The following is a 21,063-nucleotide window of genomic DNA, read 5'->3' on the forward strand; positions in this document are numbered from 1 at the left end:
TTTTCACTTTGTCATTATGGGGTATTATGTGTACATTTTACATTTGACATTTTAGTCATTTAGCAGACGCTCTTAACCAGAGCGACTTACAGGAGCAATTAGGGTTAAGTGCCTTGCTCAAGGGCACATTAACGTCATTTAGCAGACGCTCTTAGCCAGAGCGACTCACAAATTGGTGCGTTCACCCTATAGCCAGTGGGATAACCACTTTACAATTTGGGGGGGGGGGGGGGGGTTAGAAGGAATACTTTATCCTATCCCAGGTATTCCTTAAAGAGGTGGGGTTTCAAATGTCTCCGGAAGGTGGTGAGTGACTCCGCTGTCCTGGCGTCGTGAGGGAGCTTGTTCCACCATTGGGGTGCCAGAGCAGCGAACAGTTTTGACTGGGCTGAGCGGGAGCTATGCTTCCGCAGAGGAAGGGGAGCCAGCAGGCCAGAGGTGGATGAACGCAATGTCCTCGTTTGGGTGTAGGGACTGATCAGAGCCTGAAGGTACAGAGGTGCCGTTCCCCTCACTGCTCCATAGGCAAGCACCATGGTCTTGTAGCGGATGCGAGCTTCAACTGGAAGCCAGTGGAGTGTGCGGAGGAGGGGGGTGACGTGAGAGAACTTGGGAAGGTTGAACACCAGACGGGCTGCGGCATTCTGGATGAGTTGTAGGGGTTTAATGGCACAGGCAGGGAGCCCTGCCAACAGCGAGTTGCAGTAGTCCAGACGGGAGATGACAAGTGCCTGGACCAGGACCTGCGCCGCTTCCTGTGTAAGGCAGGGTCGCACTCTCCGAATGTTGTAGAGCATGAACCTGCAGGAGCGGGTCACCGCCTTGATGTTGGCGGAGAACGACAGGGTGTTGTCCAGGGTCACGCCTAGGCTCTTCGCACTCTGGGAGGAGGACACAGCGGAGTTGTCAACCGTGATGGCGAGATCATGGAACGGGCAGTCCTTCCCCGGGAGGAAGAGCAGCTCCGTCTTGCCAGGGTTCAGCTTGAGGTGGTGATCCGTCATCCATACTGATATGTCTGCCAGACATGCAGAGATGCGATTCGCCACCTGGTTATCAGAAGGGGGAAAGGAGAAGATTAGTTGTGTATCGTCAGCGTAGCAATGATAGGAAAGGCCATGTGAGGATATGACAGAGCCAAGTGACTTGGTGTATAGGGAGAAAAGGAGAGGGCCCAGAACCGATCCCTGGGGGACACCAGTGGTGAGAGCACGTGGTGCGGAGACAGCTTCCCGCCACGCCACTTGGTAGGAGCGACCGGTCAGGTAGGACGCAATCCAGGAGTGAGCCGCGCCGGAGATGCCCATCTCGGAGAGGGTGGAGAGGAGGATCTGATGGTTCACAGTATCAAAGGCAGCAGACAGGTCTAGAAGGACAAGAGCAGAGGAGAGAGAGTTAGCTTTAGCAGTGCGGAGAGTCTCCGTGACACAGAGAAGAGCAGTCTCAGTTGAATGACCAGTCCTGAAACCTGATTGGTTTGGATCAAGAAGGTCATTCTGAGAGAGATAGCAAGAGAGTTGGCTAAAGACGGCACGCTCAATAGTTTTGGAAAGAAAAGAAAGAAGGGATACTGGTCTGTAGTTGTTGACATCAGTGGGGTCGAGTGTTGGTTTTTTGAGAAGGGGAGCAACTCTCGCTCTCTTGAAGACGGAAGGGACATGGCCAGCGGTCAAGGATGAGTTGATCAGCGAGGTGAGGTAGGGGAGAAGGTCACCGGAGATGGTCTGGAGAAGGGAGGAGGGGATGGGGTCAAGCGGGCAGGTTGTTGGGCGGCCTGCAGTCACAAGTCGCAGGATTTTATCTGGAGAGAGAGGGGAGAAAGAAGTCAAAGCATAGGGTAGGGCAGTGTGAGCAGGACCAGCAGTGTTATTAGACTTAACAAACGAGGATCGGATGTCGTCAACCTTCTTTTCAAAGTGGTTGACGAAGTCATCCACAGAGAGAGAGGAGGGGGGGGGGGGGGAGGAGGATTCAGGAGGGAGGAAAATGTGGCAAAGAGCTTCCTAGGGTTAGAGGCAGATGCTTGGAATTTAGAGTGGTAGAAGGTGGCCTTAGCAGCAGAAACAGATGAAGAAAATGTAGAGAGGAGGGAGTGAAAAGATGCCAGGTCGGCAGGGAGTTTAGTTTTCTTCCATTTCCGCTCCGCTGCCCGGAGCTCTGTTCTGTGAGCTCGCAATGAGTCATCAAGCCACGGAGCTGGAGGGGAGGACCGAGCCGGCCGGGAGGATAGGGGACACAGAGAGTCAAAGGATGCAGAAAGGGAGGAGAGGAGGGTTGAGGAGGCAGAATCAGGAGATTGGAGGGAGAAGGATTGAGCAGAGGGGAGAGATGATAGGATGGAAGAGGAGAGAGTAGTGGGAGAGAGCGAAGGTTGCGGCGGCGCATTACCATCTGTGTAGGGGCAGAGTGAGTAGTGTGGGAGGAGAGCGAGAGAGAAAAGGAAACAAAGTAGTGGTCGGAGAAATGGACGTTGGAACCAGCTCTCCAGCGTTGCTAATCGTTACCAGTAGCTACCCGCTAGCTAGCTAGCCTCGTGTAGATTGGTGAGAATGAAAATATTTAATCAATTTTGAATTTAGGCTGTAACACAACAAAATGTGGAATAAGTCAAGGGGTATGAATACTTTCTGGAGGCACTGTAGGTGCTCTTGGGTAACAATGCACTTGTTCTAATGTGGGATCCACATGATATATGCACACTATTATGAGGCCTTGGCGCTTTATACCCAACCTACATTTTCCCCTTCAAATAGTTTCATGGGCATTTTCTTGTCTATTCACAGGGGAAGACTGGACAGAGCCTGGTAGTCCCCAACCTGTGCCAGGTGAGTTGATAGAAATGCCTGCTTAGGCCTATTCCTTTTGATTTAGGAACCTATTTTTCTGACTGTGTTTTTGTAAAATAAAATGTTAATATTTTTCCAACCTTCATTTTCATTTTGTAGCACCTACTATTTAATAAAAACCTGATTTTGCACCTTGAACTTTGCCCCCTGTTAAGACCATAAGACACGTTACCCAAATCACTGTTATCAAGCCTGGGTCTTTCCAGCCATGGTCAACCTAAGGCCATCAAATAGGCTACCTTCGACAAGTCTGAGAATAGTTTTTGACCTGTGTGATGTCAGTGTTGGGGAAGTTACTCTGAAAATATAGTTGACCAAGCTACCAATTACTACCCTTAAGAAATATAGTTTACTTAACTAAAGTTACTTTGAAAAAGTAGTTCACTACATCCAAACTACATTGTGAAAAGGTATCATACCTACATCTGAAATGTCATAGACTATACATTGCAATAACAGATCACTCTGTAGTCAGATGTTAACAGAATGTGTAATTTAGCCTATTAGGCAGGTCTGGTGTCAAAAAATAAAGGAACATCTTTTTTATTATTTATTTTTCGTCTTTTATTTTTCTTTAATTATTTTTTATTTTATTTTTTTACATTTTTTTTATATTATATTATATATTTTTTTTTGGGGGGGGGGGAATGGATCAGCTTAATATTGCAGATAGATTGTATCTTCTATCAATGTAATTGTCTGCATCACTTCCAATCCCCCATGTTTTTTTTATTTTTTATATATATATTCCCCTTTATTACTTTTCAACCCCACCATCCTTTCCCTACTTCGAGTAAATTAGTGAACAACAATGCCCAGGCCTCTACTTCCGGTCTATACTTACTATCTACACCTTATGGACAGAGTTAATTTTACAATAATTCTATTATATATATATATATTTTTTTTTGCTCCTGAACTTCTTCTACTCTCAACCTCTCCGATCATTTTCATGGTGTCCATCCGGTTTGCTTCTATATGCCATATCTTTCTAACTGTGCTCCTTCCCAAAAGCTCCCAACATACAACCTATATACTTATTATGGACACAGTATGCTTACATTATTAGCTATCTTTGTTATTATTTGTTGTTATTTGTTATTATTCCCATCCTTCAACTCTATTCAATACCTCCCATCTATCTCTTAACACCATCCATATAGGATTTCTATTTGCCATATATATTTCAACCGTACTGTGATGTTTCACAAAAAATCTGAACCTCTCTATTCTCATTGCTTCTACAGATTGTGAATTAAAAATAAACATTTTTGCTAAAAGTATTATTATATTATTGATTGATTGACTATGACTTTTCAGATCACCCAGTAATGCTATCTGCAAGGTTAGTTCCAGGTAAATATTGCAATCCTTTAGCCATTCCTGGACCTGTGTCCAAAAACAAGCTACAAATGGACAGAACCAAAACAAATTATCTAATGATTCTGTCTCTTCACAGCAAAACCTGCAGAGCTGGGAAGATTGTATCCCCCATATAAATAACATTCTATTGGTAGCAAGAATTTTATATAATAATTTAAATTGAAAGATTCTAATTTTTGAATCCGGTGTCGTTTTGCGTGTCAGTTCATAAACACTATGCCATGGGATCGGTACGTCAAATATCTCTTCCCAACTATTTTGCAATCTATATGGGACGGCTGTCAATCCTTTGGTCCTTAAGTGAAACTGATATACTTTTTTATTTATCACAGTTTTCTTTAACCAATTATGTTCTTTAATGCAAGGCCGACAGACAAGTTCCTTACTTTCTCCCCCTTCCACTTTCCTCTTCCACTTTTGCGGTAAGGCTGCAATTATTTGGTTGTAATTTTGGGTAGAGCAGACATTTCCATATGTTTTTGTTAGCTGCATGTGCGACATAACTCCACCAGTCCTACCGATGATATCATTTACGAAGATTATACCTTTTTTAAACATTCTGTCAAAAAATAAAGGTTTTTTGTCAATTAGTATATTTGAATTTAACCACAATAAAGGAAATTCTTGCCTACTTTACCCATATTTTATTTTATTTTAGCCAAAAAAAGTAGTGTGTAGTTCCAGTAATTAACTACACCACTGCATGGCAAAACAGTAATTGACTACTGATACACTCCCAAGATTTGAATTTAGTTCAACTACCACCAAGCTACAGCAAAATGTCATTAAATTACTAGTTGAACTACATGTAGTTCACTACTACCCTACACTGTGTGATATACTGAATGACAACAGCTAGCGTATATCATGTGTCATAATTACATTTACAGTTCAGTAGATTTACATTTATCAACGTGGCGTGCTGGGCTTGTCATGTAGTCATTCTGACTCATCTCTCAGCTTCCTGCTACTAAGATGGAGAACGCTCCCCCTAACCACACTGACTCCCCTTCTGCACAACCCTCCATATGGATCTCCTTCCTGCCCCCCTCCCTCTCTCTATCTCTTTATTTCTCACTCTCACTCTCACTCTCTTTTTCTCTTTATTTATTCTGTCTTTTGAATCTTTCTCTCTCTTTCTCCCTCTCTCCCTCTCTTTATTTATCCCTCTCCCTATCTCTCTCTCTCTCTCTCTTCTCTCCGTTCTCTTGACTTTCTCTCCCTCTATCTTTCTCTGACTGAGTGGGTCCACGGACAGACTACAAAGTTAGAGATCCTCAAATTCAAAGCATTGAGGGAATCTTGTACATACTTGAAGTCAAGAATGAAAGTAAGTCTGATGCACAGTTTATAACACCTTTATTTAAAAAATGTCATCATTTATAAGTTACTGAATATGGCTTCTTGATCATATGAAATGTTATGTGTTTTTCTACACTAGTGTATTTCGTCACCTTATATAATGCGGCCATTGTTGTAAAAGAGAATTTGCCCTTGATGACTTATCTTCCTAAATACAGGTTGAATAAATAAATACTAAATAATGTATTTATAAACTGTTTGCCAGAAATATGAATAGTTAATGAGCCCATGATCCAGTTGGGACCTGGAGAGAGAGACAGATCCAGTTGGGACCTGGAGAGAGAGACAGATCCAGTTGGGACCTGGAGAGAGAGACAGATCCAGTTGGGACCTGGAGAGAGAGACAGATCCAGTTGGGACCTGGAGAGAGAGACAGATCCAGTTGGGACCTGGAGAGAGAGACAGATCCAGTTGGGACCTGGAGAGAGAGACAGATCCACACAACATGCCAACTCACAGGAGAAACTGTGACAAGACTTAATGTTGAGGTGAGTAAGCCAAGGTTTAATGTGGTCTTTACTTGGTGAATGAATTGGTCAGCTAACCCACATCCCTCAAGTTAGACAGTCATGACATAAAACTATGACACATGGATCCCTGTTTGCCTATTGGTGAGTCCATCATACACTGGCTGCCTGGAATAGACTCATGTCCATCCACCTTGCCTTGAGGTGAAGTTCTTAACAATGTAGCCTCTTATACAGTGCACTGTGGCTTAGCTCCACTACCATGGGAAGGCACACACACACACACACACGTTTGTTTTACTATCCTTGTGGGGACCAAACAATTGATTCCCATTCGAAAACCTATTTTCTCTAACCCCTAACCCTAAACCTAACCCTAACTTAACCCCAAACCCTAACCCTAAACATAACCCTAACTCCTAACTCTAAACCTAACCCTAACTCTTAAACCTCTAACCCTAATTGTAACCTTAACCCTAATTGTAACCCTAACCCTAAACCTAACCCCTAAGCCTAAAATAGCCTTTTTCCTTGTGGGGACCGGCAAAATGTCCCCACTTATCCAAGTTTTCGTTTTTTTACTATCCTTGTGAGGACTTCCGGTCCCCACAAGGATAGTAAAACCAAAAACACACACGCACACACACAATGGAATAAAAGACTATATAAGAATAAGTATTATCATTTCTCCCAGTCATTCTGGAAAATCCATTTCCATATTTGTTTCTCCTCTTGACTGTGTGGACAAACGCGGGCCTGTTTGATGTGTTCAGAGCTGCAGCACAGATGTCACAGTTTCAGCTATGCTGGACGTCATCTCACTGATGCTTTTCGGAAAACAGAAAAAACACCATGTGCAGTGCACAACCTCCAAAATTAGCGTGCGGCACATGAAGAAAAAAAGACAAAAAGAAGAAGAAAGAAAGACTCACAAGTGACCGCCGTTCCTCCCAGCATCTCTGCATTTTAGCGCCCCACCCTGCCTGGCGAGAGGCCGGGCCGAGATCTCCCATAGCGACAGACGGAGCACTTCGCTTCATCAAAGGTACACGGCACTCCGCACACTTTCCAAATACAGTACTGCCAGAAATCTGGAAATCTGATTTCAGAACCCTTATGATTTTGGTTGTCTGAGCTGCAGATACTTTTGGTGTGGTTTGCACACAGCTAAATGAATGCGCCTGCCACGCCAGTTAGAGTCCCTCTCTCTCCCTCTCTCTCAATGTTATTCTCATCAGTTCTGCAGCCGTTCTGTTGCATGTAAACAGAAAGAGAGAAGCACACCTTTAACTTATTTACCAGATGCTCAGAAAGGGAAGAAAATAACCAGCTTTGAGTTTGGAGAGGGATTTTGTTTGAGGCCTGTGTAGTAGGTGAAGGAGGACCACTTTAAACCAAGCATATCTCATACTTCTTCTGTTGTTTTTAGCTAAACCGTAATACATGGGCATAATAGAACCTACACACATAGCCTTATCTAACAGTGTGAAGTGCTCACGGTAGTCTGCCCAAATAGAGCTGAGGGGGTTCACTCTGTATTGTCACAAACAGCTTATGGCAATGTGACAAGTCTGCTAGTCAGAGCTGTGGTAGAAGTGAGTCATAGTAGATCATTACTGTGACCTCTAACCTTGGTCCCCTAGGAGGAGAGGAAGGGGAGGAGGTGGGGGTGGGGGGGTTGTTTCTCAGAGACGTTGAGTGAGAAGTTTAGAAGTGGTCCCGGGGGGGGGGGGCTCATATAAACCTGGCCCTAAAGCGAGCCCCTGGGGTGTGAGAAACACTGGCTGACACAGAGTACCAGAACCAAGTGGAGTTGGATCAGGGGGGCAAGGGGGGCAACATTCAGGAGTACGCCCCACGTGTCCCCCACCCTGGGAACACTATTTTCCCCCAATCCAATGAAAGGTTTATAGACTGTAGCTATAAAGGCAAACCACTAAATCTAACACTGTTTTAACACAGGCATTTTCTTCCAACCCTCTCTCCCCCTCTTCTGACCTAAAAGTGTTGGCAGTTCAGTTTTTTTGGGGGGTGGGGGTGTAAAGTTTTACTGTTGAACATTTAGTTGATTTTCATCAAATTTTCATTAACTTTTTCAGCGAAGTGACTTCCTCCTGAAGTCCATTAAAATGGTGCACTGTGGCAAGGTAGAGAGGGAGGCAGAGAGGGAGGGGAGAGGGAGGCGGGGAGGCGGGGAGGCAGGCAGAAAGGCACGCAGAAAGGCACGCAGACAGGCAGGCAGACAGGCAGAAAGGCAGAAAGGCACGCAGACAGGCAGAAAGGCAGGCACGCAGACAGGCAGTCAGGCAGAAAGGCAGGCAGGCAGACAGGCAGAAAGGCAGGCAGGCAGACAGGCAGAAAGGCAGGCAGGCAGACAGGCAGAAAGGCAGGCAGGCAGGCATACAGGTGGTGCTACTGGCAGGGCTATAGGGGACCATGTGCTGAGCTGAGTTCTGTGGTTGGGGTCTACACTACAGAAATGGACACCAGATGGGAACTCTTGGGGGAACGGATGCAAGGTAAAATAAAATAATGTGTAGGCCAGGGGATTGAAACTGATGTGTGGACCGGAACTGCTCTGGCACAAAATGGCTGCTTGTTGCTTCACCCAGGTGGGTACTGGGTAAGATTAGGTATTAGGTAATACTAATACATGTAATCGTTTATCTTGAATATTTGTGTTGTGCTCTATTTTACTTGTTTTATATTGTATTAGATTTTTGTTTTTGTCTCATGAAATTGTATATGCATGACTCCTTTGTGAAAGAGAGCCTGGTCTCAATGGTGACTCCCTGCTTAAATAAAGGTTTTTAAAAAACATCTGTCTGTTGCACAATAACTTCTCAATATACACAATGGCAAAACATCAGAGAATGAGTGAAAGTTGTTATCTTAAGACATTTCACCATTATACTGTCAGCCGTTTGGAAATGTAACTCCTATACTATTAAATTATAGATGAACTTGAGTTGAAATCATATATTTGCTAAAATTGATTGTTCCCCCCCAAGAAAAAGTTGAAGCCTACCAGAAAAGTCTTTGCTGATTGAAAAAACAACCATGTTGGGTTGCTCTCTGCAAGCGAGTGCATGCATGTGTCTGAGTTCCAATGTGTGCTCGTATAAAAAACATTATATTTAGAGCTTCTTGAGCTGCCTTGTGTTCCGTTCCAAACTCTGTCTAATGCAAACACAGCAGAAAACAGTCTGTCAAACTCCACAACCTTTCCTCTCTCTCTCTCTCTCGTTCTCTCTCCCTCTCTCTTTTTCTCACTCTCTCATTATCTACCCTGTCAGTGTGGCTACAGTACGTATTTCATCTGTCTCTTTTAGGACTATTCCGAGTCACTCCATTTAGCCTTAGTGATTGCATTACTTCTCTGAGAACAATAGAAGTATTAAGATATGAATTCTAACCTTTATGCCTGTGCTCTGTCTTGGAAATGTGATATGTTTTGTTTTTGCCATCCCATCCTGCCATTATCTGTCCCTATGAATAAAATATGAGCAATAATACCCTGTTGTTTGTCACTTAGAGAGTTTGTGTTAGTGTTCATTCATTCTAAAGCCCCATTCATACCTGGTGCTAACATGGGTCCTTTGTCCTGATCTTGTCTACATTTCTATTGTGCCCACATTTCCAGAAATGTGTCTACACATGGTATTAAACTGTGTCTGTTATCTGTCCACTGTGTCTGCATTGTGGCCAGATTTCCTGGTCCCTTCCTTTATGCTAATTATTTCACAGCTTTTCTTTCAAAATCATATTTATTTATTGTAAGACACATATTGATGTAATCAGTCAATGGTGCCACCTGTCAATGACTTTAGAGGGTGGAATAATTATGATTTAAATAGTTTCACTGTCCAGATCTGTCTACATTTGTAAGATATCCAGATGTGTCTGACTACCTCTGATCACAATCAAATCACAATGTGTTTTTTGATTGTCTAAAAATGTGGGCACAATCAGAATGCGGACAAGATCAGGACGCAAGTTAGAACCAGGTATAACGGAGCTTAACAGAACTATTCCCAATGGTGCCAAAACCACAACAGAAGAAGACTATGAGTCAGAGGCAGCCAAAAGAGACGTAGCAGGAGAATGTGCCTGAGCATGTGCATATGGAGCAGGTACACCTGTGTGCGTGTGTGTGTGTGTGTGTTTGTTTGTCTTTATTAATTAAAGCAGCTGTAGACCTTGTGTCTTGCTGAGGGCCCATTGGTGTGTCTGGCTGATGGCTCGCAGCCTGTCATGTCTCAAATCGCACAGTAAACAAACTCACAGCACAGCACAGACACTCTTCAAATCCCTCACACACTGACACACAACTCAGACTGTTTGTTTTCGTTCTCTCTCTCCCTACTTCCCCCCTCTCTCTCTCTCTCTTTCTCTCTTTTAAGTTAAGAAAATGAAGTATTCCCAGGGGTTAACTTTTACCTCTGCCTTCCTTCCCAGGGATCTGTGCAATGCCATGTAGGCCTACAGGAGGAAAACATCTCGCTGTGTTTTCCTAGACCTCCCCAGAGACCTTATAACATCTGTAGAGATGTAACTGCCTTGGACCCTGTTGTGATTCTGTACCCCACTGCAGACCATTACACCACTTACACTGACCCATTCAAAACACACCACCAGGCTCCAGTTACTGTACATTTATCACAGGAGGTGTAAATGCTTCATCTTGGCATTCACTATTAGAGCATTAGCTTTTAACCTTGTCTTCTTTGGGTTTTTTTGCGGCTAATTTATGTGGGAGAGGTTCTGCTACTTTTTGACCCCTTGACATCCTTAGTGTGATTTGAATGCTTTTAAACACACACTGGGAAGTCAGCTGGACAAGTGTGGACAATTGGAGCAACCAAAGTGTTTTCTCACGATAAATACACATTATTTATTTACAAATAAAGTGGTTATAATAGAAATAAATACAAATAAAAATCTGAGCATTGTACTTCATGTGGTATTGCACCCATTTTGAAATGTACATCAGAAATACATTTTCAAAACCAGTAAAGGATTATTCCTCTGATTAAAATATTTATTTTTCCCAACTTTAAGTAGACATAAATATATTCATATATAGTTGTTTTTTAATCTTCTTCGAAAATAGCTCTGTTTGTATCTTTTCTGTCATATAAATAAAACGTCTTCATTGGGAAACCGGGTGCCCATATAACCTCACACTCTCTCTCTTTCTCAGTCTCTCCATCCCTCCATCCTTCTGTCTCTGTGTGTCTCACCGGCAGCCACATCCCTCCACCACCATATCCTGGTAGTTTTTGAGGATGACCTTCTCATACTCATCCAGATAGAGCAGTGATATGGGGCTGAGCTCTGTGGGCACGCAGCACGCCCGGGGGATGTTGGAGTTCACAGAGTTGACAAGCGTCTGAACGATGGCATGGTTGGTGGAGTTGAGGTGGTCGGCCAATGGGAAGGGGCACTCCCCATGGCAGTAGAAGGCGTGGTAGCCTGGGGGCGCCACTATCCACTCGTTCCAGCCCACGTCGCTGAAGTCCACGTAGAGGGCATGTCTGCGGCAGTTGACCTTGTGTTGGTGCTTCTTCCTCTGTTTCCTGTGGCCTGCTGCCTGTCTCTTGTCCCTGTGCAGCACTGCATTCCCCCGCCCATCATGACTGTAGGTCACCAGCAGGGGGCGAGCCTGGGGCCATGAGTCCTGGTCCTCGTGGAGGGAGCGGCTTACCCTGACGTGCCGGCTCCGTCCTTGGCCCTCCGCGCCCCCCAGGGTGTCTGGGTGGAGCACCTCCACCAGGAAGCCGTGGTTGTGGCGCACCCTGGAGGCCCACTGGGACACTGCGGGGCTGACGTCAAAGCTCTCCCAGCGGCTCAGAGAGTCCTGCACCAGCCGCGTGTCCAGGAGGCGCATCAAGGGTTCCCCACGGGGAGACGCAGGGGCTCCAAACACCTCGTACACGTTGATACGATGGAAGCCACCAGCACTGGTACTGAAGCTGTTACTGCTGTTGTAACTGGTGTTACTGGTGGGAGCTGCTGTGGCCCCCAGGACCTGGTCCCTGTACACCCGGAGCTCTGCAGAGGTGATAAGCTCTTCTCCAGGGATGGAGGTGAGGTTGAAGAAGAACTGCTGGGTGGTCCTGCCCTTCAGACTGGCCAGAGCCTCCATGGACTCTATAAGAGAGAAGGATAAGGAGAGAGCTAGGGTCAGTGGATGATGTTGACATAGACATTCATGGCTAAGATCAGGACATTGTTTTTTTACTACGAAGGTTGTGTTGGTGGTAGAGTAACTCCATGGAGAAAGTTACTGGGAGTGGAGGACAGCCACTAATGGCAGATACAGTGCTTACACGGAGAGCATGCTGCAATGTGAAAAATGTAGAGGCAAACATGTATGGATTTATAGATTCTACAGGAGCAGGGAAGAAGATTGACCAAGGTTTACTGTCCTGACAAACGGGTATTCTTTCCACAGCTCACTACAACACACAGACACACACACACCCAGACACGCACACACACAAGAAACATGAGACAAGCATCCCTCCCTCCCAGTCCTACATGACTAGATTCATTGTTGTCATACATGTCATCATACACACACTCACTAACTCCAATGTAAAGGCAAAAGCTAACAATTATTTATTTATTTTATTTAACCTATATTTAACTAGGCAAGTCAGTTATGAACAAATTCTTATTTACAATGACGCACCGCCCTATGGGACTCCCAATCCCGGCTGGATTGTGATACAGCCTGGAATCGAACCAGGGTCTGTAGTGATGCCTCTAGCACTGAGATGCAGTGCCTTAGACCACTGCACTTGGGGACCATCCAACTGCAATACGGCCAGGTTCATAAATGTAATCAGAGTAAATGTCATGACATCAAAGCAGTGGCGTTCCAATGTTGATATGATCAAGCAAAGATCAGTGATAGCATCTAACCATTATGCATGCGAGGCCACTAAATGCCATGGAGAATGTTCTGCCCTTTAGGATTTGGCTGCTACATGATGGAGTGCTGTTATTATTGAATGTGTGGAAAAAGGAATTGTCGTCCATCATGGAATCATCAAAGCTAGATTATTATGACACAATGATGACCATAGGGAAGTATATCTAATTTATCTGTATGTCTAATTTATCTTAATGTTGTTTACACCTTTTTTGAAGCAGTCTATAGCTACACATTTTATTCCTCTGTGCATATTTGGCCTGATTGAGAATGAATTATTAACATTAGTGTTTAAAACAAATTTCAGATACATATGTCAATGACAGCACTAATATTTTCTTGATTGTAGTCAAACTTTGAACATTTACCTTTAAGTGTTTTACAGATGGCACAAAGACATGCTTGTTATCTGTTTGGAGTGGTAAAATAAACACTAACTTTTTCAAAGGAGGCATTTAGGAAATTCCACCCCCTCATCCTAAATCTCTCTCCAGAAGCACAAAGACCTCAATTAGACCCATCAATCCTTATTGATGTGGGAAAACCCCTTCTCTCTACTTCTCTCCTTCAAACCCCTTCTTTCCTTCTCTCTTTCGCCCACTCACTCCAAAATCCCTCTCTCCCCTTCACCCTCTCTCTATCTCTCTCCTCACCCCAAATCCCCCCTCGCTCTCTCTTTCGCTCCAAATCTTTCTCTCTTTTCCCTCTGTCTCTCTCTCTCTGTCTATCCAGATTCCTGCTGTGTGAGTGAAGGAGGTGCTGCATGCGCTGTGTGAACAACATGTTGGGCCTTGTCTAAGAGTTGTGAACCACAGATATGAGTGTATCAAGACTCCTAATTTCTTGACTCTCTGTGTGCCAAAACAAAAGATAACGGCTAATATTAGGTCATTCATCTCTGCCTGTCTCTGGCAGCCGGTTACTGTGTTAGGCCTGGAAATGTTCTGTTTGGCAAAAAAATAGTTATTTTTTAAAACTGATATCACAGAAATGAATTATCCCTCTGAAATTAATATCACGGAACAGATGTGAAGAATGGATAGGGCTTCAGGCTTTGACATTATGGTTTACATGTGTAGCTACACGTATATTAAACATATAGGACCCCCCACTCTTCCCACTTCTACCATAGGAACAGTCTATATATCCAAAACCATGCAGCGCTGGAGCACAGGATGAAAAGACAGGAGGATGCAAGGATAAATAACTAAACATGGCTTAAATGTATCCCAAAAGCGGAAGTTTACACTAGTGGAGTGAGTGGTCTTAATCCCAGTCACCATGCCAGCCAGCCAGTGTGGTTTTTGTAGTGTGTCAGTGGTGTTTGTAGTGTTTCAGTGGTGTTTGTAGTGTCAGTGGTGTTTGTAGTGTCAGTGGTGTTTGTAGTGTGTCAATGTGTCCACTGGGTGTCATCCCTACCAGGCCTCAGGAGAGGAGAACACCCAACCAACCACCCATCCTGACCCAACCACCCCAATGAGTCATTCACTGTGTGGAAACTTCCCCATGCAGTGAAACACTCAGGAGTCTGTGTAGAAGGCCATCCATGGACACATTGGGCATGTACTATACACTACTGGAGCATGAGGGGAAACGCTTTTTTAAAAGTTTCTATATTTGGTTTTCATGTTTCTATATTAACTGTTCTGGTCTGTTTTGTTGCAGCACTGTAAATGTAGTGCCCAGATGAGCTATTTGCCTAGACTAGAGGGTTAGACATCCACTGAACACATGCACACCTCTCTACCCACTGTTACTATACAACATAGTACAGATACATATGCACAGACAGATACAATACCAAATAAAAAAACATGGCCAGAGTTCACATCACCCAAAGAAAATGTCCATTTGTGCCTCCAGTTCAACTCTTGGATCAAATATCTCATATTTAGTTTAGCATTTAGACCAATTGGCCCTTACTGAAACAATAATCTGGTCTGCATGTGTTTCTGAGGTATATAAATGTGTCATTTTAATGTGAAATCTCGCAGTCAGCGACGCATATGTAGCTACATAATAAGTATGCACGACTAATTACGTGGTTCTATTATTTGAACGTCCATAATTGCGCATAAAGAACGCGCCTTGAGAGAGCGATTGGGAAAGGATAACGCGCACCCCCAAAACCATGATGAGTAACGGACTGACTAGTCCTGTCTAAAAATGAGACGGAGCTATGTCTGCCACAGTGGCCTCTGTCATATTGCGTGTGTAGACAGTGTAGTGTAATGTCACGTCGTGTGTTATTGAAGTAGCAGCAGGGCGATGACTATCACTTGCGCACGCACACGCACACCGCCCTTTCTTTATCCCTCTCCTGTGGTGCGTGTCTGGAAAAACTGTTTTCAGGGCCCACGCAAACACCATCAATTATTAAGAAACAAATTACCCTTGTGATACCACTCACCACCCTTGATGTTTTGATGCTTGTTATAGCACAGTCAATGGAATGTTCCGGGTAACGTGTTACATCACCGCATATTTCAGGGATTAGGCTACTTTGCACTTCAAAGTCATCGAACCCTGACAATTAGTTTTACTCGTTACATTGTTAAATTACCCTTTGTTATTATAATATGATATACTTATAACGGGACGTGTCCCCTGACGCGTGTCACTCTGTTAGGATATGAGTGGGCCTGTCATAAAAAAGTGTAATTGCTTTGAAAATCCTCTTCACACTCTGAGTCATGTTTAAATACAGGTTTGACATGTCTGAGGGAGCAGAGATGCTCCACCTTGCCAGGTGAAATATGCCACTAATACGTACCTTCATGGTGAAAGCTTCTAATCGTGTTGGCCTTGCTGGCGGCTCTCTCTGCGTGCCTCCCCATGCTCCGGGGCAGTTTAGTGCTGTGGTCTCCGTTCACCGAGTGCATACGGTACAGGTCCACCATGTACTGAGGCACCACAGCCTGTCTGCTCGGGTTCGGCCTCCGCTTAAGTCCGAACATATTGAGGAGCCGCAGCTCGAACTCGTTGAGAAAGTTATCCGACTGCTCCGGGTTCTGCTTCCCGGACTCACTGTACTTCCTTCGGCCGACCTCGGGGATTAGTCCCGCAGCGCCTCCCAGCAGCACCTGAGCCAGCAGCAGTACCATGAGAGAACGAAACACGGCGACCATGGTCAGTCAGTCCCTGAGAGGAGAGGAGAGGAGAGCAGTTTATGTCAATACACATACGCCGCGACACAACACACAGCCAGCTATCGACAGGAGAAACGTTGGAGGTTCACTGTAAAATTCCCCCCAGCTAAACTGCGATAAACTGTTTCTTCCATATAATAGCAATTTGTATCAAAGCAGGTTAAAAGAAAAGACACGTCACTTTGAAGTAAAGAACAGAAAGGTTGTGAATAACATCCCCACGGGCTATGCCAAGTGAAATAGGCGATTGATCTTTTAACATTATAGAGGCAAAACTAAAACACCAGAATATCAAGGTGAGGAAGTTATGAAAGAGAATTGTCAAACAAAAAAAGTGGATGGTAGCCTACAGGAATGGAGAAAAACAAAGAACCTGGAGGAAGAAGGGAGAGAGAAAACAGCAGACAAAAAGTCTGCAATTACAGAAGAGATAAGAGGACGTGTTTGGTGGGGGTGTATAAAAGAAATACTACATAGCCCTTAGAACACACAAAGCATGACAGAATGTAGGCATCAAAAAGGTTCCATTAGAGACAATCGTGGCAGCAGTCAGATAGCGCTACAAGCGTCTATTTGGTGAGGCTTTGACGGCCATGTATGACTATAATCATGCGGGATAGAGTTACTTCAAGGGGCTCGCAGGTGTGAGATCTAACGTGCGTATCCTGGCCATATGTACTCCACTGCGCAGACAAGACATCAAAAACACCTAGGCCTACATCAAAAGGACATATCCTTAAAATACTACCAGTATACATTTTTGTATGTACAGTATGTTTTGGAATTTATGTAACCCCCGCCAAAAAATGTTTCACAAAAAATTACAAAATGAAAAAAAGAAACATCTTGAATAAAATGTTGTTTTTTCTCGAGAGGGTTATTAGATCCAGAATACTCAGTGGATGGATAGTTTATGAGCGTTTCTAAACTTTTCCCTAAATATAACAGTTGTCATTGACTTCAATAATGAATACTTCTAACTTTTTTTACCTGATAAGGAAGCGCTGTGTCCAGTCGTCCTTCCAGCTTTGGGCTCCAATAAATTCCACATTAATTCGTGTTTATTCCACGCTTTTCCTCTGCGGACGAAAGACAGTCCGTGCACTGCTCCGACCGATTTCTCTCGCACATATCTCCGAAGCTGGGAATCTGGAGACTTCTAGGTCAATAGAATAAAAAAATATTATACGTTCTATCTATGAGGAGGAAGCGGACTGGTGTAGGCAGGAGCGATCTAAGTATAAAGCAGCGCCGTTGAACATCTTCAAATGCGAATTTATAGATAACGTTTAGCAGAGACCGGGTGTAGAAGATCAGACTGTATAGTCTGTGGCTGTGGGTTTGGGAGCTTAACCTCTCTCTCCTGTGCGTGGCACACTGTAGCAGTCCAATTGATTGGTGCCTTCTCTTCCCCAAACGAGGCTTTTTGTCGTCCAGTGATGTCACCAACGCAGAGCTGTCAATCATGTCGATTCCAAAGCACCTCCTGTGCATTTTCAACCAGTCCTACTGCACCTACAGTAGCCTGCCCAAACTCGCGCTGCTACACAGACAAAATGCTCCTTTAAATGTGTTTTGGCTCTTACAAAATGACTCAAATATGAGACTTTCTTTAATAATAGGCCTTGACTTTTATTCGTTCGTGTGATCTAAAGTTGTTTATTTTGACAGCGTCAAAATATTTAACTTTAGGTTTTCTTTTCCTTTTTAGAAAATAGGCAACTCATCGTTCTGCATTCTTCTCCTGTTCGTTCTCATTTTATGCAGAACCAGGCATATATATTTTTTTTACAAGTAGGCTATTTCATTGTTGATCATAGAGAACAATAACTTGAATCCCATTTTTAGAATTGTAAAAACTGCAAAAGTTCAAAAACGAACCAGAGCAAGTGCGCCAACGTGTGGGTGGACTATATTAATCCATATTACGCACGAATGTACCTACACACACACACACACACACACACACACACACACACACACACACACACACACACAAAACAACATTTAATGCCTTGCACAGTAGCATAAGGAAATATAATTATATGTGACAAAATTGGCAGAGTACTATCCAAGTGCAAATATGGTATAAACTGCCTGTTGGCCTACAGTTCTCAATTGTAAATACAGTGGCGATCCCCCCTGTGTGTCAGATCCCTATGGATGATTGATCAACATGTGTTAATTCCTGGATTAAGCATGTTTGACTATTGGATTCAAACTAATTGACAATGAGCTGGGAAATGTGTTGTTTTTGGTAGATTAGGGGGATTAGGATCTGTAGTGACTGACTGTCCTATCCTCATCCCTCAGCGCTGACCTCTGAACTTCACCCCTAACTGGAACTGGTATCCCTCCTGTCCTGTCCTTTGTCCTGGGAAAAGGGACAAGACAAAGATGCACCAAGTCCATAGTCTTCTCCAGGCTGGACCCATTCAGTTTGAAAATATTCAATGATTGCCTGAGAAAATGAACTGTAGCGGTGTTTCAGTCTCATCGGGTCAAGCTCAACCCTGAAACACTGTGTTTATTGATGCTTTGCACAAGTTTTCACTACTTCATTTCTGAGTAGTTGTTTCTCTCGTCACATGTGTTCCAACAAGCTCCTCCATTTCTCATAGAGTAGATACTGTCAAGTACCAGCCCCCAGCTAGGGGGAAGAGAAGCTAGGGTCCATCATTGATGGGTGGTGTTAGCTGTATACAAGCCTGTAGCCTTTACTCAGCAGCCCTGATGTTAGAGACATCTCCATATGAAAACCCCTCATTGATTACAGCTAGTTATTTATATTAAGTGATGATGGTAGGGTGGATGGTTGTGTTGTGACCAAAGCAATGGGCCTGTTTTGTTTGCTGAGATGTCAATAGATTAAACCCCACTGAGATCAGAATATATCTTTGTCTGCTTCCAGGACAATAACATTTTATGAAGAATAATCCCCCTGGATCATCTACTTAGCAATTAAAATACAGTAGGAGCTGAGGGAGCATACCTTCTCCTGACTGACTGGCTGGCTGACTAGCTGGCTGGCTGACTGGCTGACTGGCTGACTGGCTGACTGGCTTATTGACTGACTGGCTGGCTGACTAGCTGGCTGGCTGACTGGCTGACTGGCTGACTGGCTTATTGACTGACTGGCTGACTGGCTGGCTGACTGACTGGCTGGCTGGCTGACTGGCTGACTGGCTGACTGGCTTATTGACTGACTGGCTGACTGGCTGGCTGACTGGCTAACTGGCTGACTGGCTGGCTGACTGGCTAACTGGCTGACTGACTGGCTGACTGGCTTATTAACTGGCTGGCTGGCCGGCCGACTGACTGGCCAACTGACAGGCTGGCCGACTGACTGACAGGCTGACTGACTGGCTGACTGGCTGTCTGACTGACTGGCTGACTGGCTGACGCTTTAGGCTCTGAGTGTCTTGGAACTCTACCTCTCTGGCCTTCTTTACTTCTGTCTCTCATTCTGTTCTCTTCCTCTTTCTCTTTCTTTACATCTGTCTTTCTCTAGGTTAACAATGGCAAATAAAAAGATTCACAGCTGATACTGACGGCAAAGCTAATTTATTCATCTGGGGACCAATTCATTCATTTATTTATGTTATTCATTCATTCATTTACATAAACACACCACCTGGATATGTCATAACACACCTAATGATATAACAAACTACATTTTCCGCATTGTTCTCGTCCCCTGAGTGCCACAGTTGGGTCCAGACTGTTGCCAAAACAGCACTCTGTGTTGCTCTAAATTGGCAGGTAAAAGCTGTTAGTATTTAGATGCTTTAGATGAAAGGATAAGGTGGTCTCTCACACAGTGACCTGTGACTATCTTTAATTACCCAAGGAGAGGATTAGAAGGGGAGAAATAGAGGGTTTATCTGATCCCTGCTTTCTGTGTGTGTGCATCCATGCGTGCGTGCGTGTGTGTGTGCGCGTGTGTGTGCGTGTGTGTGTTTGTGTTGGCACAGCTTGTGACAGGTAGAGAGTAATGTGTCCAGCACCCCAGAAGCCTCCCCTGAGGGAAGTGATCAGTGCTATCCCCTCCTCTCAGTCCAATTCAGCAGACCACACAGCTCTCTGGATTCTGGAGTCACTCTGAGCTTCATTCACTAGTTGGTATCATTGTCTGCGGAGAAAGTAGTTATCTACTGGGGTTATCTAGAATTAGTGGCAGATCCAATTATTTTGTTGGTTGAAAAGAACAGTAAACAGAAAAAGCCACCAGCCCTTGGTAGTGGGGAGATAACATATCAAGCTTAAATTAACAACCCACTGGTAATCAGGTCCAGAGGTTAACCAGTTACAGGCCCTGGTTATGAAATTCCACAAGCATTTAGAAGTCAATTTTGCCTCTATAAAGTTATCAGTTAGCTCTGTAACCTTTACAATATAAATATAATTTAACTTTCAATACATGGTGCTAAACTCTGGCAGAAAGTTTTGAAGTAATACATTTACATTATGACCCCCCCCCCCCCCCCCCCACACCGCCCCCCTCAAGACAGCTCTTCGCATGAGTGTCCTAAGAGTTGGGGTTCATCTCTAACATGTCTCTGTTTTGATTCTGGCCCCAGAGGGCCACATCTACAGGCCCCTGTCTGTCTGTCTGTCTGTCAGGACTAAAAAAGGCACAAATCCAATTTCTCAGCCCGTTGGTCCTGTCCTGTACTACACGTGACTGACCTGTCTGTCTGTCTGTCTGTCTCTATGATGAACTGACCCATGCCATTGGAAATCATTCTGCCTGTGTGAGCATGGTGAGCATGGAGAGAGGACACACGCAGGGGGCTAAAGTTCAGCTCTGTCGCAGACCAGAACTCCAGGCTCGGGGCTATGTTGTCGTCACACCAAACTCAGACTGACCTGAGTTCACGTCAGCCTTGACATTTGGTGATGCTTGACGTGAACTT

At 44.3% G+C, this 21,063-nt stretch overlaps 1 protein-coding gene and 1 pseudogene across 2 annotated transcripts in view; both read right to left on the reverse strand.

The window, feature by feature from the left end:
- LOC311106766 (1-phosphatidylinositol 4,5-bisphosphate phosphodiesterase beta-1-like) overlaps nt 1-7,071 on the reverse strand; it is a 78,260-nt pseudogene extending 71,189 nt beyond the window's left edge. Inside the window, exon 1 of the transcript in view lies at nt 7,037-7,071. The product of the transcript in view is annotated as a 1-phosphatidylinositol 4,5-bisphosphate phosphodiesterase beta-1-like (transcript). The remainder of the gene's footprint in view (nt 1-7,036) is intronic.
- Nucleotides 7,072-11,297: 4,226 nt separating this feature from the next.
- Nucleotides 11,298-17,225, reverse strand: LOC311106653 (bone morphogenetic protein 2-like; the record flags this gene model as incomplete). Its single annotated transcript, XM_084149046.1, has 3 exons — nt 17,138-17,225; nt 15,772-16,139; nt 11,298-12,211 (listed from the first exon to the last, which is right to left on the reverse strand). Exons 2-3 carry the CDS (start codon nt 16,124-16,126, stop codon nt 11,298-11,300), a joined length of 1,269 nt encoding a protein of 422 aa, XP_084005172.1. The 5' UTR covers nt 16,127-16,139; nt 17,138-17,225.
- Between the last annotated feature and the right edge of the window lie 3,838 nt (nt 17,226-21,063).

This window comes from Coregonus lavaretus, assembly GCF_964263955.1.
Source record: "Coregonus lavaretus genome assembly, chromosome: 31".
NCBI lineage: Eukaryota > Metazoa > Chordata > Actinopteri > Salmoniformes > Salmonidae > Coregonus > Coregonus lavaretus.